Here is a 22532-nt window from a genome sequence, read left to right on the forward strand (position 1 = left end):
TGGGGTTTCCTGGCCCCCTCTCTTTCCATGACCAACTTGGCTTGGGGGTGCCCTGGCCCTGTCCTGGCCCTGACCCACGGGGTTTGGGCTGCCCCATCCTTGTCTGGTCCATGACCTGCAAGGTTTGCGGTGTCCTGGCCCTGTCCTGGCCCTGACCCGTAGGGTTTGGGGGTGCCCTGTCCCTTTCCTGGCCCTAAACCACAGGGTCCATATTTCTATTTAGGGCCTGAACACATTTTTTGGGGTGTGGCAAGATGAAACCTCAATTTCTATATGTCCAAACAAAAATATGCCCAAAAAATTTATTTGTGGTACACCAATTGTTTTTTTTTTAATTTTTCCAAATTGACAATTAATTATAAACCTCATTATTCACCTATTTTACTACCAATCACCTGTCGTGTGTGTCCCGCCCCCCGCCCCCCCCCCCCCCCCTCCGGATTTTTACCAGCAGATCCAAGATTTGTGTGTCTTTTGGCACAATTTGGGCCAAAAAACCCCAACATTAAAACCTTGTGCTGGGGACTTGCACTTTTCTGGGACTGGCAAGGGGCCCACGCCGAGGCTTTGCTGCTTGGCTCCGTAATTAAGGCTCTGAAATTTAAGGATGATCTTTTAACTGCTCACTGCCCACCACATTAATTTTTTACTCTTTTTGAATAGCAAAACCCCAGCAGTTTTAGGTCGGAGCCGACCCCGGTTGTCAGTGCAGGGCTCCATATCGCTGCCCCATCCCGGCGGGACCCAGGCAATAACAGTTTTGGGGGATCTCACCCCAAAATATGGCTCAGGGCCATGTTTTTGCCCCATCCCAGTGAAATAAATATAGGAAAATATTTGGCAGAAACATTTTTCCTTGGAGACGCTGCTGTCCTCCTTGTTGCCTTCCCCGGGGGCTTGCTAAACCCCACCCCTCGGTGCCCCAAATCCTTTTGAGGCCTCTGTCCCCTCCGGGTGTACCCTTTGGGTACCCCCCCGGCCCTTTTGGGTGCCCCCCATGTGCCTCTGTGCCTGCTTGGGTACCCCTCAGGTCCCTCTGGGTGCCCCTGTCTCCCTCTTGGGTGTCGGCCAGTTCCCTTAGGGTGCCCTCCAGGCTCCTCCATGCCCCTTTGGGTCCCCCCAGCCCTCTTTGGGTACCCCCCCCTCCATGTCCCTCCATGCCCCTCTGGGTGCCCCCCAGAGTCCCCCAGTCCCCTCTCAGTGCCTTTTGGGACCCCCTGGAGCCTTTCTCCTCCCTGCCACCTCCCAGGGACAGAGGCCCTGGGGTCCCTCACCATGGGGGCCATGGGGACAGTGCCCCGTCCCCCCTCCAAACCCCGGGGTGACCTCATCCTCCTTAAGGGCCCTTGGCCAGTGCTGGCCCCGTGCCCCGAACCTGATGGGTGTCCCCAGCTGCTACCACAATGGAGGAGATGTGAGTGCCCCTGGGGTTCCTGGCATAACCGCCCTGCCATGGGCAACCCCCTGAAGCCCCACTGTTTCCCCCCGGGTGCCCTCGGTGGAAGCCTACGAAGCGGCCATGGTGCTGAGCGGGGTGGGGGACGCGCTCGGGTACCGGGGGGCCCGCTGGGAGTACTGCACCTCGGGACCCCAGATCCACACTGAGCTGGCCGAGCTGGGGGGGCTGGAGGCCATCACCCTCAAGCCCCCCGAGTGGCCCGTCAGTGATGACACCATCCTCCACCTTGCGACCGCCGAGGGCCTGGCCACAGGTGAGGGGGGGGTCTCCGCTGCACCCCACAGACACAGGGGAGGGTCCCCAGGGGATGGCATCCCCGCTGTACCCCAGGCCCACGGTGGAGTGTTTGGGGGGGGGTCCCCGTTATACCCCTGAGCTGTATGGGGGGGCCCTGGGGACGTTTGGGGGTCCCCGTTATACCCCTGAGCTGTATGGGGGGCCCTGGGGACGTTTGGGGGTCCCCGTTATACCCCTGAGCTGTATGGGGGGGTCCTGGGGACGTTTGGGGTCCCCGTTATACCCCTGAGCTGTATGGGGGGTCCTGGGGACGTTTGGGGTCCCCGTTATACCCCTGAGCTGTATGGGGGGGCCCTGGGGACGTTTGGGGGTCCCCGTTATACCCCTGAGCTGTATGGGGGGCCCTGGGGACGTTTGGGGGTCCCCGTTATACCCCTGAGCTGTATGGGGGGCCCTGGGGACGTTTGGGGTCCCCGTTATACCCCTGAGCTGTATGGGGGGCCCTGGGGACGTTTGGGGGTCCCCGTTATACCCCTGAGCTGTATGGGGGGCCCTGGGGACGTTTGGGGTCCCCGTTATACCCCTGAGCTGTATGGGGGGCCCTGGGGACGTTTGGGGGTCCCCGTTATACCCCTGAGCTGTATGGGGGGGCCCTGGGGACGTTTGGGGTCCCCGTTATACCCCTGAGCTGTATGGGGGGCCCTGGGGACGTTTGGGGTCCCCGTTATACCTCTGAGCTGTATGGGGGGGCCCTGGGGACGTTTGGGGTCCCCGTTATACCTCTGAGCTGTATGGGGGGGCCCTGGGGACGTTTGGGGGGCCCTGTTATACCTCTGAGCTGCTTAGGGGTGTTCCTGAGGGGGTTCAAGGGTCCCCATTATATCCCTGACCCAAACTGGAGGGTCCCTGGAGGGGCTTTTGGGGATCCCCAGCCAGCCCTGGAGGAGGTTTGGGGGCTCCAGTGAGGCTCCCTATTTCCCCCCAAAAAAATTGGAGGGGGTCCCCATTTCCCTTCGGGGGGGGTCCTATTTTCCCCCCCCAGTTTGTGGGAATTTGTGTTCCCTTTCCTGCCACATGGGGTGCTGTGGGGGGGGCCATTTCCCCTCCCAATTCGGGGAGCCTGGGGTAGGTGGTTACCCCTTTCCCACCCAATTTGGGGTGCTCAGGAGGGTTCCCCATTTCATGGTGGAATGGGTGTTCGTGGACGTTGCCCCACTTCCCCTCCTGTTGGGGGGCGCATGGGGGATGTCACCCCCATGTGTTGGGGGGTGCATGGGGGATGTCACCCTTCCCCTCCAGTTTTGGGGAGTCCATGGGGGGTGTCCCCTTTTCCCTTCAGTTTTGAGGCATCCATGGGGGGGTGTCACCCTTCCCCTCCAGTTTTGGGGAGTCCATGGGGGGTGTCCCCTTTTCCCTCCACTTTTGGGGGTCTATGGGGGGGTCTCCTCCTTCCCCTTCAGTTTTGGGTTGTCTATGGGGTGGTGCTCCCTTTCCCCACCATTTTGGGGTGGTGCAACGGGGGTTTTCCTCTTTCCCTTCAGTTTTGGGGGGTGCATGGGGCCTCTCCCTCCCCTCCAGTTCGGGTGGCCCGGAGGGGGGGGGGTCTCACTAACCGCCCCCCCCAGGCCTGGAGGGGGAACCCCTCCTGCAGGAGCTGGCTCGCCGCTACGTGGCCGCCATGGGTGACATGGAGGGCCGCAAGCCGGGGCCCACCAGCATCCTGGGTGAGTGGGGTCCGAGGGTCTGGGGGAGTCGGGGGGGTCAGGGGGTCTCATGCCCCCGACCCCCCCAGGCATCTCACAGCTGCGGCCTGGGGAGCCCGAGGGCTATCGCATCCCCTTCAACCCCACCGGCACCGGCTGTGGGGCCGCCATGCGTAGCCTGGCCATCGGCCTCAGGTGGGGCCAGGGACATGGGAAAGGACAGCGGCGGGGGACGGGGATGGGGGGACGCATGGGGACGGGAGGGACGGGATGGGGACATGGGGGTGTCGGTGCTGGAGGGACGGGGACGTAGTGGGTGTCAGGGATGGGGACACGGGGGTGTCGGCGCTGGAGGGACGGGGACATGGAGGGGATGGGGGAATGGGAGCGGCAGAGCGGGGGGAATGGGGACACGGGGGTGTCGGGGACAGGGACACGGAGGGGACAGGGACACGGAGGGGACGGGAACAGGGACACAGGGGTGTCAGGGCTGGGGAAATGGGGGTGTCAGAGCTGGAAGGGGCAGGGACACGGAGGGGACAGGGATAGGGACACAAGGCTGTCAGACCTGGGGGGATGGGGATGTGGGGAGACAGGGACAAGGGGGGACGGGAGGACATGGGGATGGGGACACAGGGGTGTCAGAGCTGGAGGGAAGGGGACATGAGGTGGTGGGGATGGGGTAACAGGGACATGGGGGTGTAAGAGGTGGGGGATGGGGACACAGAGGGGGATGGGGACAGGGGGGTGTTGGAGCTGGGAGACCGGGGACAGTGGGGATGGGGGACGGAGATGTCTGAGCTGCAGGAGCGGGGACAGGGGGCCCTAGGGGACAGAGAACATGAGGACAGCAATAGGGAGGAGACATGGGGGTCACAGAGCAGACGAGAGGGGGACATGGATGTGGCGGGGCCAGGAGGGATGGGGACAGCAGGGACAAGGACGCTGGGGACAAGGGCGGCAGAATGGGGATAGGGACAAGGCTGGGGATACAGGGACAGGGAGGGGACAGGGGAGGACGGGGACAGGGGAGGACGGGGACAGGGCTGGTGCCAATGCAGGTACCCACACACCTGGGAGCTGCCGACGCTGATCCGGGTGAGCATCGAGAGTGGGCGCATGACCCACCACCACCCCACCGGTGGGTGCCAGGCAGGGGGGGAGAGGGGAGGAGGGGACGCTGGAGCCCCCCCTTAAACCCCTGTCCCCACAGGGTACCTCGGGGCGCTGGCGGTGGCCCTCTTTGGGGCACTGGGGGCCCGGGGAGAGCCCCCAGAGCGCTGGGGGGCCGAGCTGCTGCGGGTTCTGCCCCTCGCATGGGACTACGTGGAGGGTACCGGGGTGGCTGTGGGGGACAACGCTGCCGCCTGGCCCTTCTTCGGGGATGCCTGGCACCGGTGAGGGGGTACTGGGAGGGTTCTGTGGGGTCACTGGGAGCACTGGGAGGGGCAGGTGAGGATACTGGGGGGGGCTCAGGGGGTCACTGGTGTCACTGGTGCCTGCAAGGCTCTCTCCCAGTCCTGGCAGCGCACCGCACGGGTGTCACTGGTGTCACTGCTCTGCTGCAGTGCCTGGATGTCCCCAGTGTCCCCTGCCCCACTGTCACTGGTGTCACTGCTGACCCTGGTGCCCAGTCTGTCCGCAGGGTCACCGGTGCCCGTCCTGTCCCTCCTGCCCCCGGTGTCCCCATGTCCCCGGTGTCCCCATGTCCCCAGTGTCCCCACCAGTGCTGCCATCCTCAGCTGTGGGAATGTGGCCCAGGGCCACCTCACACCCCCACTGACCTCAGTGTCCCTGGTGTCCCTGGGGCTCCCAGTGTCCCTGGTGTTACTGGTGTCCCCACTGCATCCACTGCCATGGTGCCCCCAGGTGTCCCAATTGTCCCCAATGTCCTCACAGGTACCTGGTGTCACAGGGACTGCTGGAAAGCCACAGCCCAGTGACCCCCAGTGTCACTGGTTACCCCGCTCTCACTGGTGACACCAATGACCCCAACATCCCCAGTGACACCAGTGTCCCTGGTGACTCCAGTGTCCCCATGTCTCCAGTGTCCCTGCTGACGCTGGTGTCCCTGCTGACCCCAATATCCTCATGTCTCTGGTGACCCCAATATCCCCAGTGACCCCAGTGTCCCCATGTCCTCAGTGACTCCAGTGTTCCCAGTGCCCTCAAGGTCCCCGTGTCCCTGCAGGTACCTGGAATCCCGGGGCCTTCTGGAGGGTGGTGGCCCACCACAGGTGCCATCCCTTCCGTCACCAGCCGAGCGGGACGCAGTGTACCTGGGCTGGGCACTGGAGGGGTGGCCAGGGCGCAGCGGCCATGACGCGCCCATGGTGGCCCTGGAGGCCCTGCTGGCAGCCGGCGGATGCTGGGGGGACCTGTGTGCCAGGGGTGTGCTGCACGGCGGGGACAGCGACTCAACAGGGACCATCGCCGCTGGGTGCTGGGGGCTGCGAGGGGGGCTGGCGCCCGTCCCCCCTGGGCTGCACTGCTGCCTTGAGTACCGTGGGCGGCTGCGCGACGCTGCCCACCGCCTCCACGCGCTGGCCTGGGGGAGAAGCTGAGCCCCTCCTGTGTCCCCAGTGTCACCTGCTATCCCCCTCCCTGGGAAGCCCATGTGGGTCCCCAGGGTGCAGCAGAGACCGTCATGGGGTCCTGGAGGGGCTTGGGAGGGTCTCTGGGGAGCAGCGGGGACCTTCATTGGGTGCTGGGGGCTCAGGAGAGATGGTGGGGGTCAGCAGGATCCTTCATGGGGTGCTGGGGGGCTCAGGAGGGTCTCTGGGGGTCAGCTGGGACCTTCACGGGGTCCTGGGGGGGGCTTGGGAGAGTCCCTGGGGGTGCTGCAGGGAACTTCACAGGGTCCTGGGGTGCTCGGGAGGGCCCCTGGGAGACCCTGGGGGGAAGCAGGGCCCTTCAAGGGGTGCTGGGGGGCTCAGGCAAGCCCCAGGGAGATCACCGTAGCCACATCCCAGTGGCCTTTTATCCCTCCACAGTTGGAGACCCCAGAACCTCCCTGAGGGGGAGCAGGGCCCTTCAAGGGGTGCTGGGGGGCCCAGGCAAGCCCCAGGGAGATCACCGTAGCCACATCCAGGTGGCCTTTTATCCCTCCACAGTTGGAGACCCCAGAACCTCCCTGAGGAGCCTCAGTCACCCCCAAAGTAAAGAAAATGTCCTCCCAAGTCACTCTGTGTCTAGGTTTGTGCCCTGCGCCTCTCGGGCTGTCACTGCCACTGCTGAGGTCCCACTGGAGTGGGACATCCTCCAGGCAAACCTTCTCCAGGCTGACCAGGTCTGGCTCACACAGCCCCTCTGAGAGGCTCCCAGTCATGGAGCACCTCAAGGGCCCTTTAGTGGCCTCTCTCGCAGTCACTCCATCTCTCGTGTCCTGGTAGCCCAGGACTTGGAGCCAGTGTTCAAAGGGTGGGCTTATCAGTGCTGAGTGGAGAGGAAGGAGCACACAACCCTACTGCCACACCCCTCCGAGTGCCACCCAGGATGGTGATGGCCTTCTTCGCATGTTGCTACTTATGGTGACCTTAGTGGGCACCACAGCCCCAAGGTCCTGTGACGCAAAAAGTGACGGGCACCCAGGGTGATGGGCCCCCAGGGTTAACCACCCCAAGGGTGATGGGCCCTGGATGTGATGGGCCCAAAGGGTAAACCACCACAGGTCTGATGGGCCCAGGGTTAATCACCCCAAGGATGGTGGGACCAGGGGCTAATGGGCCCCAAGGGTAACAAACACCAAGGGTGATGGGCCCCAGGGTTAACCACCCCAAGAGTTATGGGCCCACAAGCTGATGGGCCCCCAGGGTTAACCACCCCAAGGGTGATGCGCCCAAAGGGTGCTGGGCCCTGGCTTTAACTGCCCCAAGGGTGATGGGCCCCCAGAGTTAACCACCGTAAGGCTGATGGGTCCCAAGGTTAACCTCGCCAAGGGTGATGGGCCCCCTCCCTGATGGGCCCCCAGGGTTAACCACTCCAAGAGTGATGGTCACAAGGGTTAACCACCCAGAGGGTAATGGGTCCTAGGGGTGATAGGCCCTCAGTGTTCATCAGCCCATGGGTGATGGGCCGCTGAGGTGACAGGCCCACAGGTTTAACGACACCGAAATGGTGTTGGGTCCCCAGGGTTAACAACCCATGGGTGATATCCCCTGAGATGAACCACACAGGGTGATCGACCCCAGGGCAGTGGGAGCCCAGGGTTAAGAACCTAAAAGGTGATTGGCCCAAGGGGTGGTGGGCCCCCATGGTTAACCACCTTAAGGGTAATGGGCCCAAGAGGTGATGGGAAACCAGGTTTCACCACCCCAAGTGTGATGAGCTCCCAGGCTGATGGGTCCCCAGGGTTAACCACCCCAAAAGTGATGGGCCCAAGAGGTGATGGGCCCCCAGGTATTGAACTATCCTAAGGGTGATAGGCCCAAGAAGCAATGGTCACCCAGGATTCAGCCACCAAGGGTAATGGGCCCAAGGAGTGACAGGCCACTAGTGCTAACCAGCCCAAGGGTGATGGGCCCCTGGGGTGATGGGTCCCCAGCATTAACCACCCCAAAATAGATTGGTCCAAGAGGAGGTGTGCCCCAGTGCTTATCCCCCCAAGGGTGCTTGGTCTGTAGGGTACTGGGCTGTCAGGGTTAAGCACACCAAGGGATACAGGCCCCCACGTGATGGGCCCCCCCACCAGTTGATAGCTAGAAGGGTGATTGGCCAAAGGGGTGATGGGCCTACAAGGTTAACCACCCCGAAGGTTATGGCCTAAGGGGTGAAGGGCCCCAGGGTTAACCACCCCATGGGTGATGGGTCCAAGGGTTGATGGGCCCCCAGCATTAAGCACTCCAAATGCGATGATGGGCCCCTGGGGTGATGGGCCCCCACGGTGATGGGCCCCTGCAGTGATGGGCCCTCAGCATTAACCACTCCAACCGTGTTGGGCCTAATGGTTGATGGGCTTTAACCACCCCAAGGGTGATGGGCCCCCAGGGTGATGGGCTCCCAGGGTTATCCACCCCAGGAGTGTGGTGAGAACTCAGGGTTAAGTACCCTGAGGTTGATGGGCCCAAGGAGTGATGGGCCCCTGGGTTTAAACACCCCAAAGCTGAGGGGCTCCAAAGATGATGGGCCCCTGGGGTTAAACACCCAAAGGATGACTGAGCCCAAGGGGTGATGGACCCCCACGGTTCAACATCCCAAAGCTGATGGGTCCAAGGGGTTATGGGTCCCAGGGTTAAGCACCCTGAGGGTGATGGGCCAAAGGCATGATGGCCCAACATTCTTAAACACCCCAATGGTGATGGGCCCCTGTGGAGATGGGATGCCAGGGTTTACCAACCCACAGCTGATGGGCCCCCAGGTTTAACTGCCCCAAGGGTGATGGGCCTAAGGGATGGTGGGAAACCAGGACAAACCACCGGTACTGGTTTGGGCTGGGGTAGAGTTAAATTTCTTCACAGTAGCTTGTATGTGGCTGGTTTGGATTTGTGCTGGAAACAGCGTTGATAACCCAGGGCTGTTTTCGTTCCTGCTGAGCAGTGCTCACACAGAGTCAAGCCCTTTTCTCTTCTCACCCCACCACACCAGCGAGTAGGTTGTGGCTCCGCAAGAAGTTGGGAGGGGACACAACCAGGACAGCTGACCCCAACTGACCAAAGGGATATTCCACACCATATGACATCATGCTTAGCAATAAAACTGGACAGGGAGGTGGAGGTTGTCAGGGGCTGCCATTGCTCGGGGGCTGGCTGGGCATCCAAGGGTGCCAGGCTGGGAATTGGAAGGTCTTGTTGAAGTGCCAAAGTGGAGAGATCTACCCAGAACCAGGAGCACAGTGTTGGGGTGAGGTGTGTCTCACCGGGGAGACTAGTGTCACCCTGTCCAAGCTGAGCTTGTCAAATCGGGTCTTTCTGCTGAGGGAAATCATAAAATCATGGAATAATTCTGGTCCGAGGGGACATCAAGAGGTTTCCAGCCCAACCCCGTGCTCAGAGCAGCTCCCATCAGGCTGCTCAAGGACATACCCAGCTGAGGTATGAACACCACCAAAGCCTTGCCCCTCTGGCTACAAGATCTGCACACACTTTGTGTGTGCAGAAAAAAGCCCTCCTTTTTAAGGCCCAAATCATTATTTTTGAGTCCCAGCCCTCATGTTTAGGGCAAAAACCTCATCCTTAGAGTCAAAACCTGAATCTTAATGGCAAAAAAAAAAACTATTTAAAGGCCCAAAAGCAAAAATTTAGAGCCTGAACCATCATTTTAAAGGTCCAAAGCCTCATTTTTAATATTCAGCCCTGAGATTTTAAAGTGCAAACCCTTATTTTTATAATTCAAGCCTCAATTCTAGGGTGAAAAGCATGATTTTTAAATCACAAAAGCCTCCTTCTGGGGGTCCAAATAGTCATTTTTAAGATCCAAACCCACATTTTTCGAGTATAAAACCTCATGTATAAGTTCCAAGCTTTATGCTTTTAAGGTTCAAAGACTCATTTTAAAGGCCCAGGGTGTCATTTTTAAGGCCGAAAGTCTGAGTTTGAAGGTCCAACGCCTCATTTGTAGAGTCCAAAGCCTCCTTTACAGGGTCCAAAGCTTCATTTTTACTTTCCAAAGTCTTACTTTTCGCTTCTAAAGCCTCATTTTAGGCTCCAAAGCCTCATTTTTAGGGTCCAAAGGCTGAGTTTATTTTGCGAAGTCTCATTCTCAGGGTCCAAAGCGCCACTTTTAGGATCCAGCCAGGCATTTGTAGGGTCCAAGCCGCATCTTGAGTGTCCAAACCCTCAACTGGAGGGCCCAAAGCCCTCTTTTAGGTCCCAAAGTCTCCATTTGAGGGTCCAAAGCTTTGATTCTGGGGTCGAAAGCCTCTTTTTTAAGCTCCAAACCCTCATTTTAGGGTACAAACCCCTCACTTAGGGCTGAAAGCCTCATTTTCTGAATGTCCAAAGCCTCATTTTGAGGATCCAAAGACCTATTTTGAGGGCCTAAAGCCCCATTCTTAGGGCCAAAATCCTCATTTTTAGGGTCCAAGCCTCTCTTTTCGTACCCATAGCCTTTTTTTAGATCCCACAGTTTCAGTTTTAGGCAGTCCTTTCCACGGGGACAGACGTCTGCAGTGGGGAAACAGGGTTGGCTGCTGTAGAGACACTTCTCTTCCCAGATCTCTCTCCTCTTCCACTTGTCCACCTTTCCTCTTCCTCACATCACGCTCAGCCTTAATCCTGAGCACACCCCTTCCTGAAGAGAGCACACTGTCTCTTCAGGAAGGAGACGCAGGGAAAAGGAGGAGGAATGAGCATTGCGCTTTGTGCAAAGGAGTGGCTGAAATGCACAACCCTTTGCCCTTGGAGCAGAGGCTGATCCAAGCAAGAGCTCGTGGGTGAGGATTGGAGGCAGAACCCTGTGGGTGACCTAATGGAGGACATCTTCTATAGACCACCTGATGAATGTTAGAAAGATGATGAGCTAAGACACATCCCATCCCTGCAGTGCAGACTTCTTTTTTATTTCAGGGCTATCAGCAGCAGAGCACAGACCTGGGACTCCAGAGGAGACAACTTTGACGTACTGGGGGAACTGATACAGGCGGTGCCATTGGAAGCAGCTCTGAAGGGTGAGGGAGCATGAGCAGATCTGCTAGGCCTTACAGGACAGCCTCCCCCAAGCGCAAGAACAATCTCATCGAATACAAAAAGCTGCGTTCATCTCAGGAGAGAGCTGTTACCATTCGATGATAGCAGTTAGCAATGAGATAAAAAGCACTGCTCTAAAAACTTCACGCCAGAGGTTACATCCTGTGAAACTGTAGCTCCCTTGGCAAGGAAGACTGAATGAGAGGAATAAAATTAAAGAAATTAAGTTTATCAACATCAAGAAGTGCTGTGGTACAATAGGCCACCCTGAGGGAGTCTGGATCAACCCAAGGCTTTGTGTTTCCAGAAACAAATGGCACCAAATGAGCTCCTGGAGCCTTGCAAAAGCGCTTAGACCTCAAAGAGCACAGAATTGTCTCAGGGAGGTCCTCCCCTCACACATCTTCTTGTATTTCCTCAAGTGGTGTTTCTAGGTTCCATGAATGGTGAATGGAGAACCATGGCCAAGGCCTGAGGAAAGGTCTCAGCTTTCAGCAGTGATTGGCAGCATGTAGGGATGCAAGAGAAGATGGAGGGAAGTCAGCAAGAAGCAAGGTGATAGTTCAGGGCTTTAACAAATCCTTAAAACCACATCTGAGCCCCGAAATGGAAAGCAGTTGATGTCTGTAGGTGGAGGAGGAGTCGGTGTGCCCTGGGAGTGTGGCTGAAGGACCCTGGACAAACCAGGGGTTATATGAGAAGTTCTCATCATGGGAGCATGCCTCAACCTGGCAGGTGGGGAATGGCCGTTGCTGGGGTTGGCTGGACACTGCTCATCATGCCCCGTGAGCTGACCTTCTTGTCTTCCTCTCCTTCACTACCCACACTTGCCTGGAATTCAGGAAACATCCATGAGCCAGGAGAATGCATGAACCTCCCGGAGTGATGGCCCATTACTGCGGGGAAGCGGGGAGGTTCTGTGAGACACATGTAATGCAAGGAGAGAGCGGGGTGTGCGTCGCAGAGGTTGTGTTACAGGCCAGAAGAGGACCTGAAAGAGCAAGGGGCTGTCATGCTGATGTGGAATAGTTGAAGTTTTGATGGTAGGGCAGCAGAAGAAGGAGAATGTGCAGTGCTGGGCTATGGATCCAAATTGAGGATGCAAGCAAGTCTGGAACTGGGACATCTTGTGTGAGTGAGGACTGTTAGCAGGGCTATGAAAGAAGCCGGATGGGTTGTGGGGAATTCACAGGCGTTGCCAAATCCCCAGAAAACCACAGCTTTGTGTTGAAAGCACCAAAACCTACCACCAAGTTGCACCCCCCCGCACACACACACTCACGCTGACTCTACGTAGAGCCCTGAGTGATGCATGAGGGACAGGATCTCCTTTACCAGGTCCTAGGGGTCAGGGCTTGGCCACTCTGCTGATAAACAAACACCAAGGGCTTACATGGCATCAGAGCCACCTTTGCTACCTGTCACCAGCGTCTCCAAGTTTTTGGTCAATGAGCCCCCAGGGACCAACACGTTGACTGGTCATTCCCTTCATGGCTTTGTCAGTGTTGGCCCTTTGTGGGGCCTCCAACGCCCCCAGAAACTTGGGTTTTTCTTCTGCCTTTCACTTCTTTAGAGGCTGGTTCATTCTTTCAGAATCTGCAATTCAGGATACTTGGCACCAGAGGGCTCATTAACATGCAAAACACCCTAACGAGCCAAGTCTCTGTGCATAATTTTCCCTAATTATTCAAGTCTTCTGTGGCTATTTGGAGAAATATCAGGACTGTAGCCAAGCAGGGAAGATTTAAATAATATGGAACAATAAATCAGGATTTCTTCTTTTTCCAGTTTATTTTTTCCAGTTTTTATTTTTTCCAGTTTATTTTCCAGTTCATTTCTTCTTTTTCCACTTTATTCTTCCGCTTACGGAACAAGTGATATCAGCCTTCTCCAATCCAGAGCATCTCCTGATGAAGTCTGAATATGCAGGAAAGGTAAGATCGTTTCTGTCAGCCACTGTACAGCCCATCTTTGTCCTGTGTCCCACTGTCATCGCTGGTTCCCCTCCCTCACCTCCCCCCGTCATCCCGTCATTTCTCTCAGTGGCCACATGGGACTTGCATCATGATTTCTCAAATCTAAGCTTTTTCCATTAAAGTCTGTAGCTGAATTATTCAGCTCATTTGCACTGATTCCCACCTGCTTTATTTGGAGAAACAGCTGCTCACAGCCACAGAAGAATGTTTTGTACCTGCCATTAAAAAACAAAAAGAAAAGAAAAGAAAAAGAAAGGCATAGCTCAGTAAAAAAATAATAGATGAAGTCCAGGTTTCTTCCACTGAAGTCCACTTCCCTCTGTCAGTAACCTTAGCGGAATGCTTTCGGTGAGATACGTAGGAAAACCGGTAGAAACACAAGTGAGGAGTTGGCTAGAGAGTCCCGCAGGCAGACTGCTGAAAGTCAAGGCCAGCTTTAACCTGCCTGAAGCTCAGGGCAGCACCTGGGGAGCTGAGGGTCGGCTGAATGGGCAGAGACCAACGGGAGGAGGAAAGCTAAATGGACCCTGGAACACACGTACATGCAGGCAGTCTGCTGAGAAGATGCCTTTAGAAGTGGCCGGTTCAAGCAGGATGTGTGGCAACATCCGAAACACGTGTGGAAACAGTACACGGGCAGAGCGGTGCCATGGGTGTGACGGGGGAGATCGGTATTTCTTCTCTTGAGCATGGTGCACGGGCTGGAAACGTCCATGTTGGAAATTGTCTATGGATTAAAACTGTTAATGCATTTCAGCTGACGGAAAACGTGCTCATATTTGCTTTAAATGTAGAGAACTGCTCCTCGTCTTTCCAGGCAGGGCTCAGTCCGCAGGCACAGCTCTGTCGCTGTGCTGCTTGTACAGCCGGGCCCGGAGGGTGCTCTGCTGTAGGCACCAAAGGAGCCTCCCCCGAGCCTTGCACAAGCCCTTGGAACTCCAGGAGGACAGATGGGCCTCAGGGAGGTCTTCCTCTCAACAAAATATGCTTTCTCATACCAGTAGTTAGGGGTGCATAAATGTTGAATGGAGAGACATGGTCATTTCTGGGAGGGGAAATGGAAAGCCCTGCTGAGGAACCTGGCTGCTCCCTCGTGGAGGTCCAGGGAAGCAGCCTCCAGGGAAGGAGGTGTTGTTCAGGAAGTTGTCTGTACCCCCAGAGCTGTACCCCCAGAGCATGGGGTGGCTTTCCCCCAGCTGCAACCTTCCTTTTGGCTCTTTCCAGGAGCCTCTTGATCCAGGACATGGGCTTTCATCATCGCTCTCCAGTGGTTTAATTTTCTCTATTGACAGCACCAGCCATCTAGAGGCCTCATTTAGGTGGTCTCGCTCATCCTGTGGGATTCATCATGCAGATCTAAGACATCCAGGACCATTTTACCCCATGCAACACTACAGGCTTGGGGAAGAGTGGCTGGAAAGCTGCCAGGCAGAAAAGGACCTGGGGGTGTTGGTTGACAGCCGCCTGAATATGAGCCAGCAGTGTGCCCAGGTGGCCAAGAAAGCCAATGGCATCCTGGCTTGTATCAAAAATAGCGTGGCCAGCAGGAGTAGGGCAGTGATCATGCCCTTGTACTCAGCACTGGTGAGGCCACACCTTGAATGCTGTGTTCAGTTTTGGGGCCCTCACTCCAAGAGAGACATTGAGGGGCTGGAGTGTGTCCAGAGAAGGGCAACGAAGCTGGTGAAGGGTCTGGAGCACAAGTCCTGTGAGGAGCAGCTGAGGGACCTGGGGTTGTTTAGCCTGGAGAAAAGGAGGCTGAGGGGAGACCTCATCGCTCTCTACAATGCCCTGAAAGGAGGTTGTAGCAAGGTGGGGGGTTGGGCTCTTCTCCCAGGTAACAAGTGATAGGACGAGAGGAAATGGCCTCAAGTTGCTCCAGGGGAGGTTTAGACTGGATATTAGGAAATTTTACTTCACTGAAAGGTTTATCAAGCATTGGAACAGGCTGCCCAGGGAAGTGGTTGAGTCGCCGTCCCTGGAGGTATTTAAAAGCCGTTTGGATGAGGTGCTTAGAGACATGGTGTAGTGGTGGGCTTGGCAGTGTTAGGTTTACGGTTGGACTCGATGATCTTAAAGGTCTTTTCCAACCTATACGATTCTGCTGTCCTAGAGATGGCTGAACACCTGCCTGATGATGGGAAGGTGTGGATGAATTCCTTGTTTTGCTTTGAGTGTGGCTTTTGCTTTCCCCATTAAACTGCCTTTATCTCAACCCACGAGTTTTCTTACTTTTGCCCTTCCAATTCTCCCCCCCATCCCACCGGGGGGAGCGAGCGGCTGGGTGCTGCTTAGCTGCCTGCTGGGTTAAAGCACGACAAGAGGCTAAAACCTTCTCCCACTATTTCATGGTCACTACACCCAAGGCTGACATGGGTTTTCACATCCCTGATCAGCCCTGTCTCTTTTGGCAGGACCAGATTCAGGTGAGCAACACCTTCGTTAGCCTGGCACCCGTGACCAAGAGACCCCAGACACCAGCTGGACACCATGCATCCCGCTGTGCTCCCCTTCCAGTGAGTGTCAGGGTCATTAAAGTACTCAATAAGACCTGGGCCGTGGATCTGGAGACTTCCATGGCTTACTTATTTAAGCCTTTCTCCACTTCCTTACCCTGGTTGCAGGTTCTTTGTCTCCCACCAGGACTTCACATTAACAGGCCTCTCCACTCACCCTCACCCACAAGGGCTCACACAACCTGCTGCACATCCCATAGAGGAGCTCCACACAGACAACAAGCTCCTGCACATGCAGGGCATCCCCCTCCTGATCATCCCAGCCTGCCTCTCCTGAAAAGCCCGTACACACCATTGCAGCACCACCGTGAGCTGGCCCACCACCCCTCGCCATTTATTCCAAAAGCGGGGTAGGGGCAAGATCTCTCAGGAAGCATCTGTTCTGTTCTGGGCTCTGCATAAGACGCATCAGGAAAGATATGCGGCAGTAGCATCATTTTGTTTGTTTCTACACGCTGTTCTGTTGTGAGTAACGAAGGGAGACGCCCCTCGTTTTGGCTTGCGTATGAAACACTGTTTTTTTTGTACTGATATGGGTGCTGCCGCTTCCCAGGAGGCATCCCTTTGCTCTGCTCTAGGATGCATCCTGAAGAATTGGAATAAATTTGGGGGGTAAAGCTAAAATGATATTGTAATCAATGGTGGCCACAATATCAATTGGAAGATGGTGAAAAATGGCCTGAGAATGGATCCTTGAAATATAACACTATATTGGAATCAATGTTGTTTTGTTGGAGAACTGAAAAATGGGATGAAATACCTTATGTGGATATGTTTTTTGTGTTAAGAAACGATTGGGATATTAGGAAGAAATGCGGTTTAGTGGATTCTAACCATCAGATTGGAATATATGTGCTAAAAGAGAAAAAGGGAAAATCTTGTATTGAATTGAAACAATCCAGAAGGAATGTATAGTACTGTTAAAACTGCAATGATGGCTCATAATCCCGACTGGGGAGATGTACAGCTTCTCCTAGAATATTTGTTTACCCTTGAGGAGAGGAAAACGGTTTTAGAAAAGGCTAGAGAGGGACCGATCCAACAACGGGGGGGGCCTAATACCAATATGTGCCTCCCAAAAGAGGATCCGGAGTGGGATCCAAACACAAGTGAGGGATTCCAGAGGGTAAAGGAATATCCAAAGTTAATTGTGTATGGGATTCAACACGGAGTGCAAAAGCCTAAGAATTTATCTAAACTCTATGAAGTAAGGCAGGGGGATAAGGAAACCCCGTCAGCCTTCTATGAGAGATTGTGTGAAGTAGCTCGAAAATGGACAGATCTGGATCCGGAAGATGATAGCAGTTCCAAGTTATTTAACAGCTGTTTATTGGTCAAGCAGCAGCAGATATAAGAAAGAAATTACAAAAGGTAGAGGGTGCAGACAGAGTGACAATCTCACAGTTATTATCAGTTGCATATAAGGTGTATAATAATCGTCAGGAAACAGAAGAGAAGGAGAAGCGGGGATGAGCAAAGCTGCAAGCTTCTTTGTTGGCTGCCTTGACAGAAGGGCAAGAAAAAGGGAGAGAAAATACCGAGGCGGATTTTGTGGCTGAGGAAGGGGCCGTAGAAATAATAGCAGAAATCGTCATGACATTCCCCTGGGAAGGAATTGGCGTGCAAATTGTAAGCAAGAGGGCCGTTGGAAAAAAGATTGTCCGCGCCGTCTGAGTAATCAGGAAAGAGAGACAGAAGAAGCTGTTGGAGTCATGACGGAGGTTGGGTTGGACTGAAGGGGACTGGAGGAATCTATTAAAGCTTCCGCAGCCAATCCTCTGGTTCCAGTCAAGCTGGGAAACTAAATAATGGATTTTGTAATTGATAGTGGAGCCACACATGCTGTAGTAACAAGTTGTAGGGGACCCTTAAGTAGAACTAAAATAAGCGTTGTTGGTGCAACAGGGAAAAAGACTGTAAGGCCGTTTTTACAACCTATGGAATGTTTAATTGGAAATACCACATGAACTCATGAATTCTTTTATATGCCAGAATGCCCCTTACCATTGCTTGGACAGGATTTACTTTGTAAACTGAATGCACAACTAACTTTTTCTGAAGACTCTGTTCAGTTGCATATTCCTCCAGAGACTGCCTGGAAAGCCCTGATATGTTTTTTAATCGAGAAAGATCCTAATGAAGAAATGAATGTTCCAGAGGAGGTACTGAATGTGGTCACACCTCTGGTACGGGCATCAAAGACACCTGGATGAGCAAAGAATGCATCCCCGGTAAAGACTGAACTGAAACCAGGAGCTCAACCGGTAAGAAAGAAACAATACCCCATTAAGCTGGAAGCCCGAAAAGGATTAGAACCTATAAAAAGCTCCTTTTTAGAACATGGGTTGTTACAGGAGTGTCAATCGGAATTTAATACTCCCATCCTACCTGTAAAGAAGCCCCATTCTTCTGAATCTAGACTGGTACAGGACTTAGGAGAAATTAATGCAAGGACAGTAGATGGCCACCCTGTGGATCCAAACCCATATACCCTCCCTACTACAATCCCTAACAGTAACACTTATTTCACAGTATTAGATTTAAAGGATTCCACAGTGTTAGATTTAAAGGACGCCTCCTTCTGTATACCTGTGGATGAGCAGAGCCAGACCATCTTCGCCTTTGAATGGGAGAATCCAACTCCGGGACGAAAGACACAGCTCTGCTGGACTGTCCTTCCGCAAGGATTCAAAAACAGCCCTACCTTGTTTGGTCAGGTACCAGCCAAAGGATGGGAACTATGGCAAAACGATCACGATGCTGTAACCTTGTGGCAATATGTCGATGATTTGCTGATTGGTTCTGACAGTTATGAGGTATGTCTGGAGGCCACCATCAGTTTGCTTAACTTTCTGGGCTTGGCAGGGTATTGGGTTTCCAAGAAAAAGGGTCAGATTCGGAAATAAAAGGTCCAATATATGGGGTTTGAAATCACCAAAGGACAGAGAGTTAAGTACTGAGAGAAAAGAGGCAATTTGTAGAATTGCCGCACCTACATCAGAGAAGCATTTAAGAGGATTTCTGGGAGTGGCCGGATGGTGTCGCTTATGGATTCCCAATTTTGGACTAATTGCCAAACCATTGCATGCTCCTGTGAAAGGACCTGAGGGGGTTCTGGAATGGACACCTGAATGTAGGAAGGGTTTTGATGAAATTAAAAGGAAACTCACAGAGGCTTCTGCTTTGGGACTCCTGAATCTGAGGAAACCCTTCCAATTATACGTACATGAACGCCAGCAAGTGGCATGAGGAGTTTTGACACAAAAATTGGCAAGCTGGAAAAGAGGTTTTCAAAGCAATATTGCAATTTTCCTCCAGAGACTGCTTGGAAAGCAATAAGCAATAAGCAATACTTTTCAAAGCAATTACATGAAGTCAGTAAAGGCCAGCCTGCTTGTTTGAGGGCAGTAGCAGTGACTGCAACCTTAATTGAAGAATCTCAGAAATTTACGTTAGGCCAGCCAGTTACTGTGCTTGTACCTCACGCTGTGTCTTCTCTCCTTGAAAATAAAGGGCGTCACTGGGTCTCCCCAAGCAGGTTAGCTAAATATCAAGGGGTGCTGCTGGAACAAGGTGATGTTGTAATCTCCCTGACCTCTGCTCTAAACCCTGCAACTCTGCTCCTGATTTCTGAATCCGGTGAATTGCATCATGGCTGCTTCACCACCACCAAACAAGGGTGTTCTAGCAGGCCTGATCCGCGAGACGAACCCCTACCAAATGCAGAACTGGAGTATTTACTGATGGAAGCAGCTATATGTTGGAAGGAAGACGGAAAGCTGGATACGCAGTGGTAACACGTACTCGGGCCTTAGAAGCTAAACCTTTGCCGAGTAATGCATCTGCTCAAAAGGCAGAATTGGTTGCGCTAACACGAGCGTTAGAGCTTCGTCAGGGAAAACAAGCCAATATTTACACAGATTCTAAGTATGCATTTGGAGTAGTGCATGGGGCAATCTGGAAAGAAAGCGGATTATTAAGTTCCCACGGGACTCCGATCAAATATGGAACAGAAATAACAAAGCTCTTACAGGCAGTCCTCAACCGAAGGAGGCTGCTATAATGCATCGTAAAGCGCATCAGAAGGGAAACAGTGAAATCACGAAGGGAAACCAAAAAGCAGACCAGTTATCAGAAGAAGCAGCATTACAGAACTCAAAATTTGAAGGAGCTTTGATTCCAGAACCCCATTTGGAATTATCCGCCCCCACAATATACTCAGAAGGAAAATCAATTGGCAGAGCAATTAGATTGTACCAAAAATGATTAGGGTTGGTGGGTGACACCACTGAAGCAATTATTAATTTCTGAAAAGATGATGGAAATTCTACTTGAGAGACTGCACCAAGAAACACACTCAGGAGCAGATGCATTAGTGCTAATTGCCAAAAGACACGTCATTGGGCCAAGAATGCAAAACCTGGCAGACATAATAGTCAGAAAGTGCTCTGTTGCACCAATAACCCAAAAATTGCAAAGAAAATCATGGAAGGAGTCATAAAACAAGGAATAACTCCAAATAGATTTTACGGGAATGGCAAATAGATTTTACGGAATTGCCAAGGTGTAATCTATATAAATATTTACTGGCAACAGTAGACACCTTTTCTGGTTGGCCCAAAGCTCTCCCTTGCCGCACTGACAAGGCTAGGGAAGTGATTAAAATTTTATTGAAAGGAATTATCCCCAGATGCAGTGTTCCAGAAGGTATATCCTCCCATAATGGACCCCACTTTGTTGCAGAAATCGTGCAGGGAGTTTCTAGATTTCTAGACATTAAACGGGATTTGCATACCCCTTGGAGGCCACAGTGCAGTGGCAAAGTAGAAAGAATGAATCAAACTCTAAAAAGACAGATTCCTAAAGTGTGTCAGGAAACTCAAACGAAATGGGTAGATATTCTACCCGTGGCTTTAATGAGAGTACAAATTACACCCAGCGTTAGGGAAGGTGTAAGTCCATTTGGGACCCTGTATGGGAAACCACATCCAACCAATCATTTCACCACAAAGGGAGACCAAATGCATATCAAGGGACAGGCTGTAATTAAAGAGTATTTGATTTCTCTCGCGCAGAATTTAGCATAGGTACCTAAACCACAAGACTCCCATTCCCTTGGACACCCCAATACACCCACTCCAACCAGGAGACGCGGTCTATGTACGACCCTGGAAAGATGAGCCCTGGAAAGAAAAGTGGAAAGGACCTTATACAGTGCTGTTAAAAACTTATACAGTGGTAAAGGTGAATGGGATCGACTCCTGGGTTCATCATACCAGAGTAAAGAAGGCGCCAGACCAGGATGAGTGGATCTCTATGCCGACTGGAGAACTGAAACTCCCACTAACCAGGGAATGTTGATGAATTGTATCAAGGTTTTTCTTTTAGAAAACTATTAGTGAAATTACCCCTAGACACTCTTGGAAAGTGTTATTAATTTAGCATAGTTATAATGAAAATTGTATCTCTGACATTGATTAACCTAGCATTTACTTTTCGTAATGGAAATCTGGTCTTAAAACTTATCCAATCCTCTGGAAGAATCCCTCATGTCAGCAGTATAACGGCCTGTTCACCATTACCTAAATCCGCAGCCGATCCCCTCGAGTGGGGAATTTTAACTTTCGATTTAAACAGAACTTTTGATGCATTACTGTCCAATGGGGCTGGAATGTTAAGATTCTCAGAAAAACATGAAAAGGTTTTCAGTCTTGGGCGATGGTCATGGCTTACAAATACAACTAATTCTTGTTGGCATGTCAACAATACCAGACGAAGAGGCAACCGTCCGGGAAGTATTCAACCACGTCGTTATTTTCCATGGGGAATGGACCTACCCCAGGTATGGGCCAGCCCAGAAGAGGGTGGGTGGCCTTACATGCAAAGCACATCCTGGTGTATTGAGCGGACTGGAGAAAGAGATCTAAATCAAAAGGGTAGAAACACACCAGGTATTAAATTTTTAGTAAATATTACAGAGGCAAAAACTAAAGGGTCGCAATATTTTAGGTGGAACTGCACACAGGTTTTCGATTGTTCCAGGGTTGATTGTGGAATTCAACGCTTAGGCCCGGTTGCCCGAGCCCTGCAATTAGGATGTCTATGCAGAAATTATTCCACTTGTATAATTGATATTTGGACCGGTACCATGGTCCAAAATGACTCTGTTAAATGCGATAAAATGACACTGCCCTCCGTGGGTCAACTGTTTGGGTTAGTAGTGATGGAACTTGGACTGCTCAGTTACCTTTGAGAGGGAAGGTACGTTAACCTTGTGTCCCTTATGGGGACAAAGACCTTTAAGGTAACCAATTAGGGGGCAAATTGAAACGAGATGAACCAGATCCTTGGCAACATCCATCCCCTGGAACTAAGGTAGGATGGATCTTAGAAGCCATCTTTAGTCCACAGATTACCTCCTTTCGGAACTGAATGTGGTTGTACAATCTGACGGGACAAGTAGAACTATTAGCGAACGCAGCTAGAGCAGGATTACAAGATTTAAACGCTCATTTACAGGAAACTTCAAAAATGACGTTGCAGAATACGCTAACCTTAGATTTAATGTAACCTTAGATTTAATAACCTTAGATTTAACCTTAGATATAACACAGGGTATGTGGGTACCTAAATCTGAAAAACAAAGGTTGTTGCATCCATCTCCCTACTATGACTGAACATTTAGATCAACAAATAGACAAAATAAAACAAGTGGCAAAATCAAGTAGAGATATTCAGGCCTCTATGGAAGGAGGATGGTTAAACCAAATATTACAAAGTTTTGGATTCTCCCTAACTGGATGGCTGGCAAGTTTACTTCAAACAATAATTATAAGTGTAATCATCGTGATAATCATCTGTATTGTTGTTAGTTGTGCCTTAAAATGTGTTAGATGACTAATTGTACAAGTTATTAATGAGAACTGATAATGAGACATACGAGGACTATGAAGAAAAGTCTCATAGTCCCAAAGCGGGGAGTTGCAGCCTGTCAGGAGCTGGTGGAAGGCCAGGACTAA

The 22532-nt window shown here is 52.7% G+C and overlaps 1 protein-coding gene across 1 annotated transcript; it reads left to right on the forward strand.

The window, feature by feature from the left end:
- Positions 1-1483: 1483 nt before the first annotated feature.
- LOC140644764 (ADP-ribosylhydrolase ARH1-like) lies at positions 1484-5963 on the forward strand. The gene is made up of 6 exons (XM_072847826.1): positions 1484-1712; positions 3322-3420; positions 3489-3594; positions 4461-4540; positions 4613-4796; positions 5591-5963. The coding sequence occupies exons 1-6, from the start codon at positions 1520-1522 to the stop codon at positions 5961-5963; spliced, it is 1035 nt and encodes a 344-aa protein (XP_072703927.1). The 5' UTR covers positions 1484-1519.
- The last annotated feature ends 16569 nt before the right edge of the window (positions 5964-22532 follow it).

The sequence above is a fragment of the Ciconia boyciana genome, chromosome 29 (assembly GCF_034638445.1).
Source record: "Ciconia boyciana chromosome 29, ASM3463844v1, whole genome shotgun sequence".
NCBI classification, from domain to species: Eukaryota; Metazoa; Chordata; class Aves; order Ciconiiformes; family Ciconiidae; genus Ciconia; species Ciconia boyciana.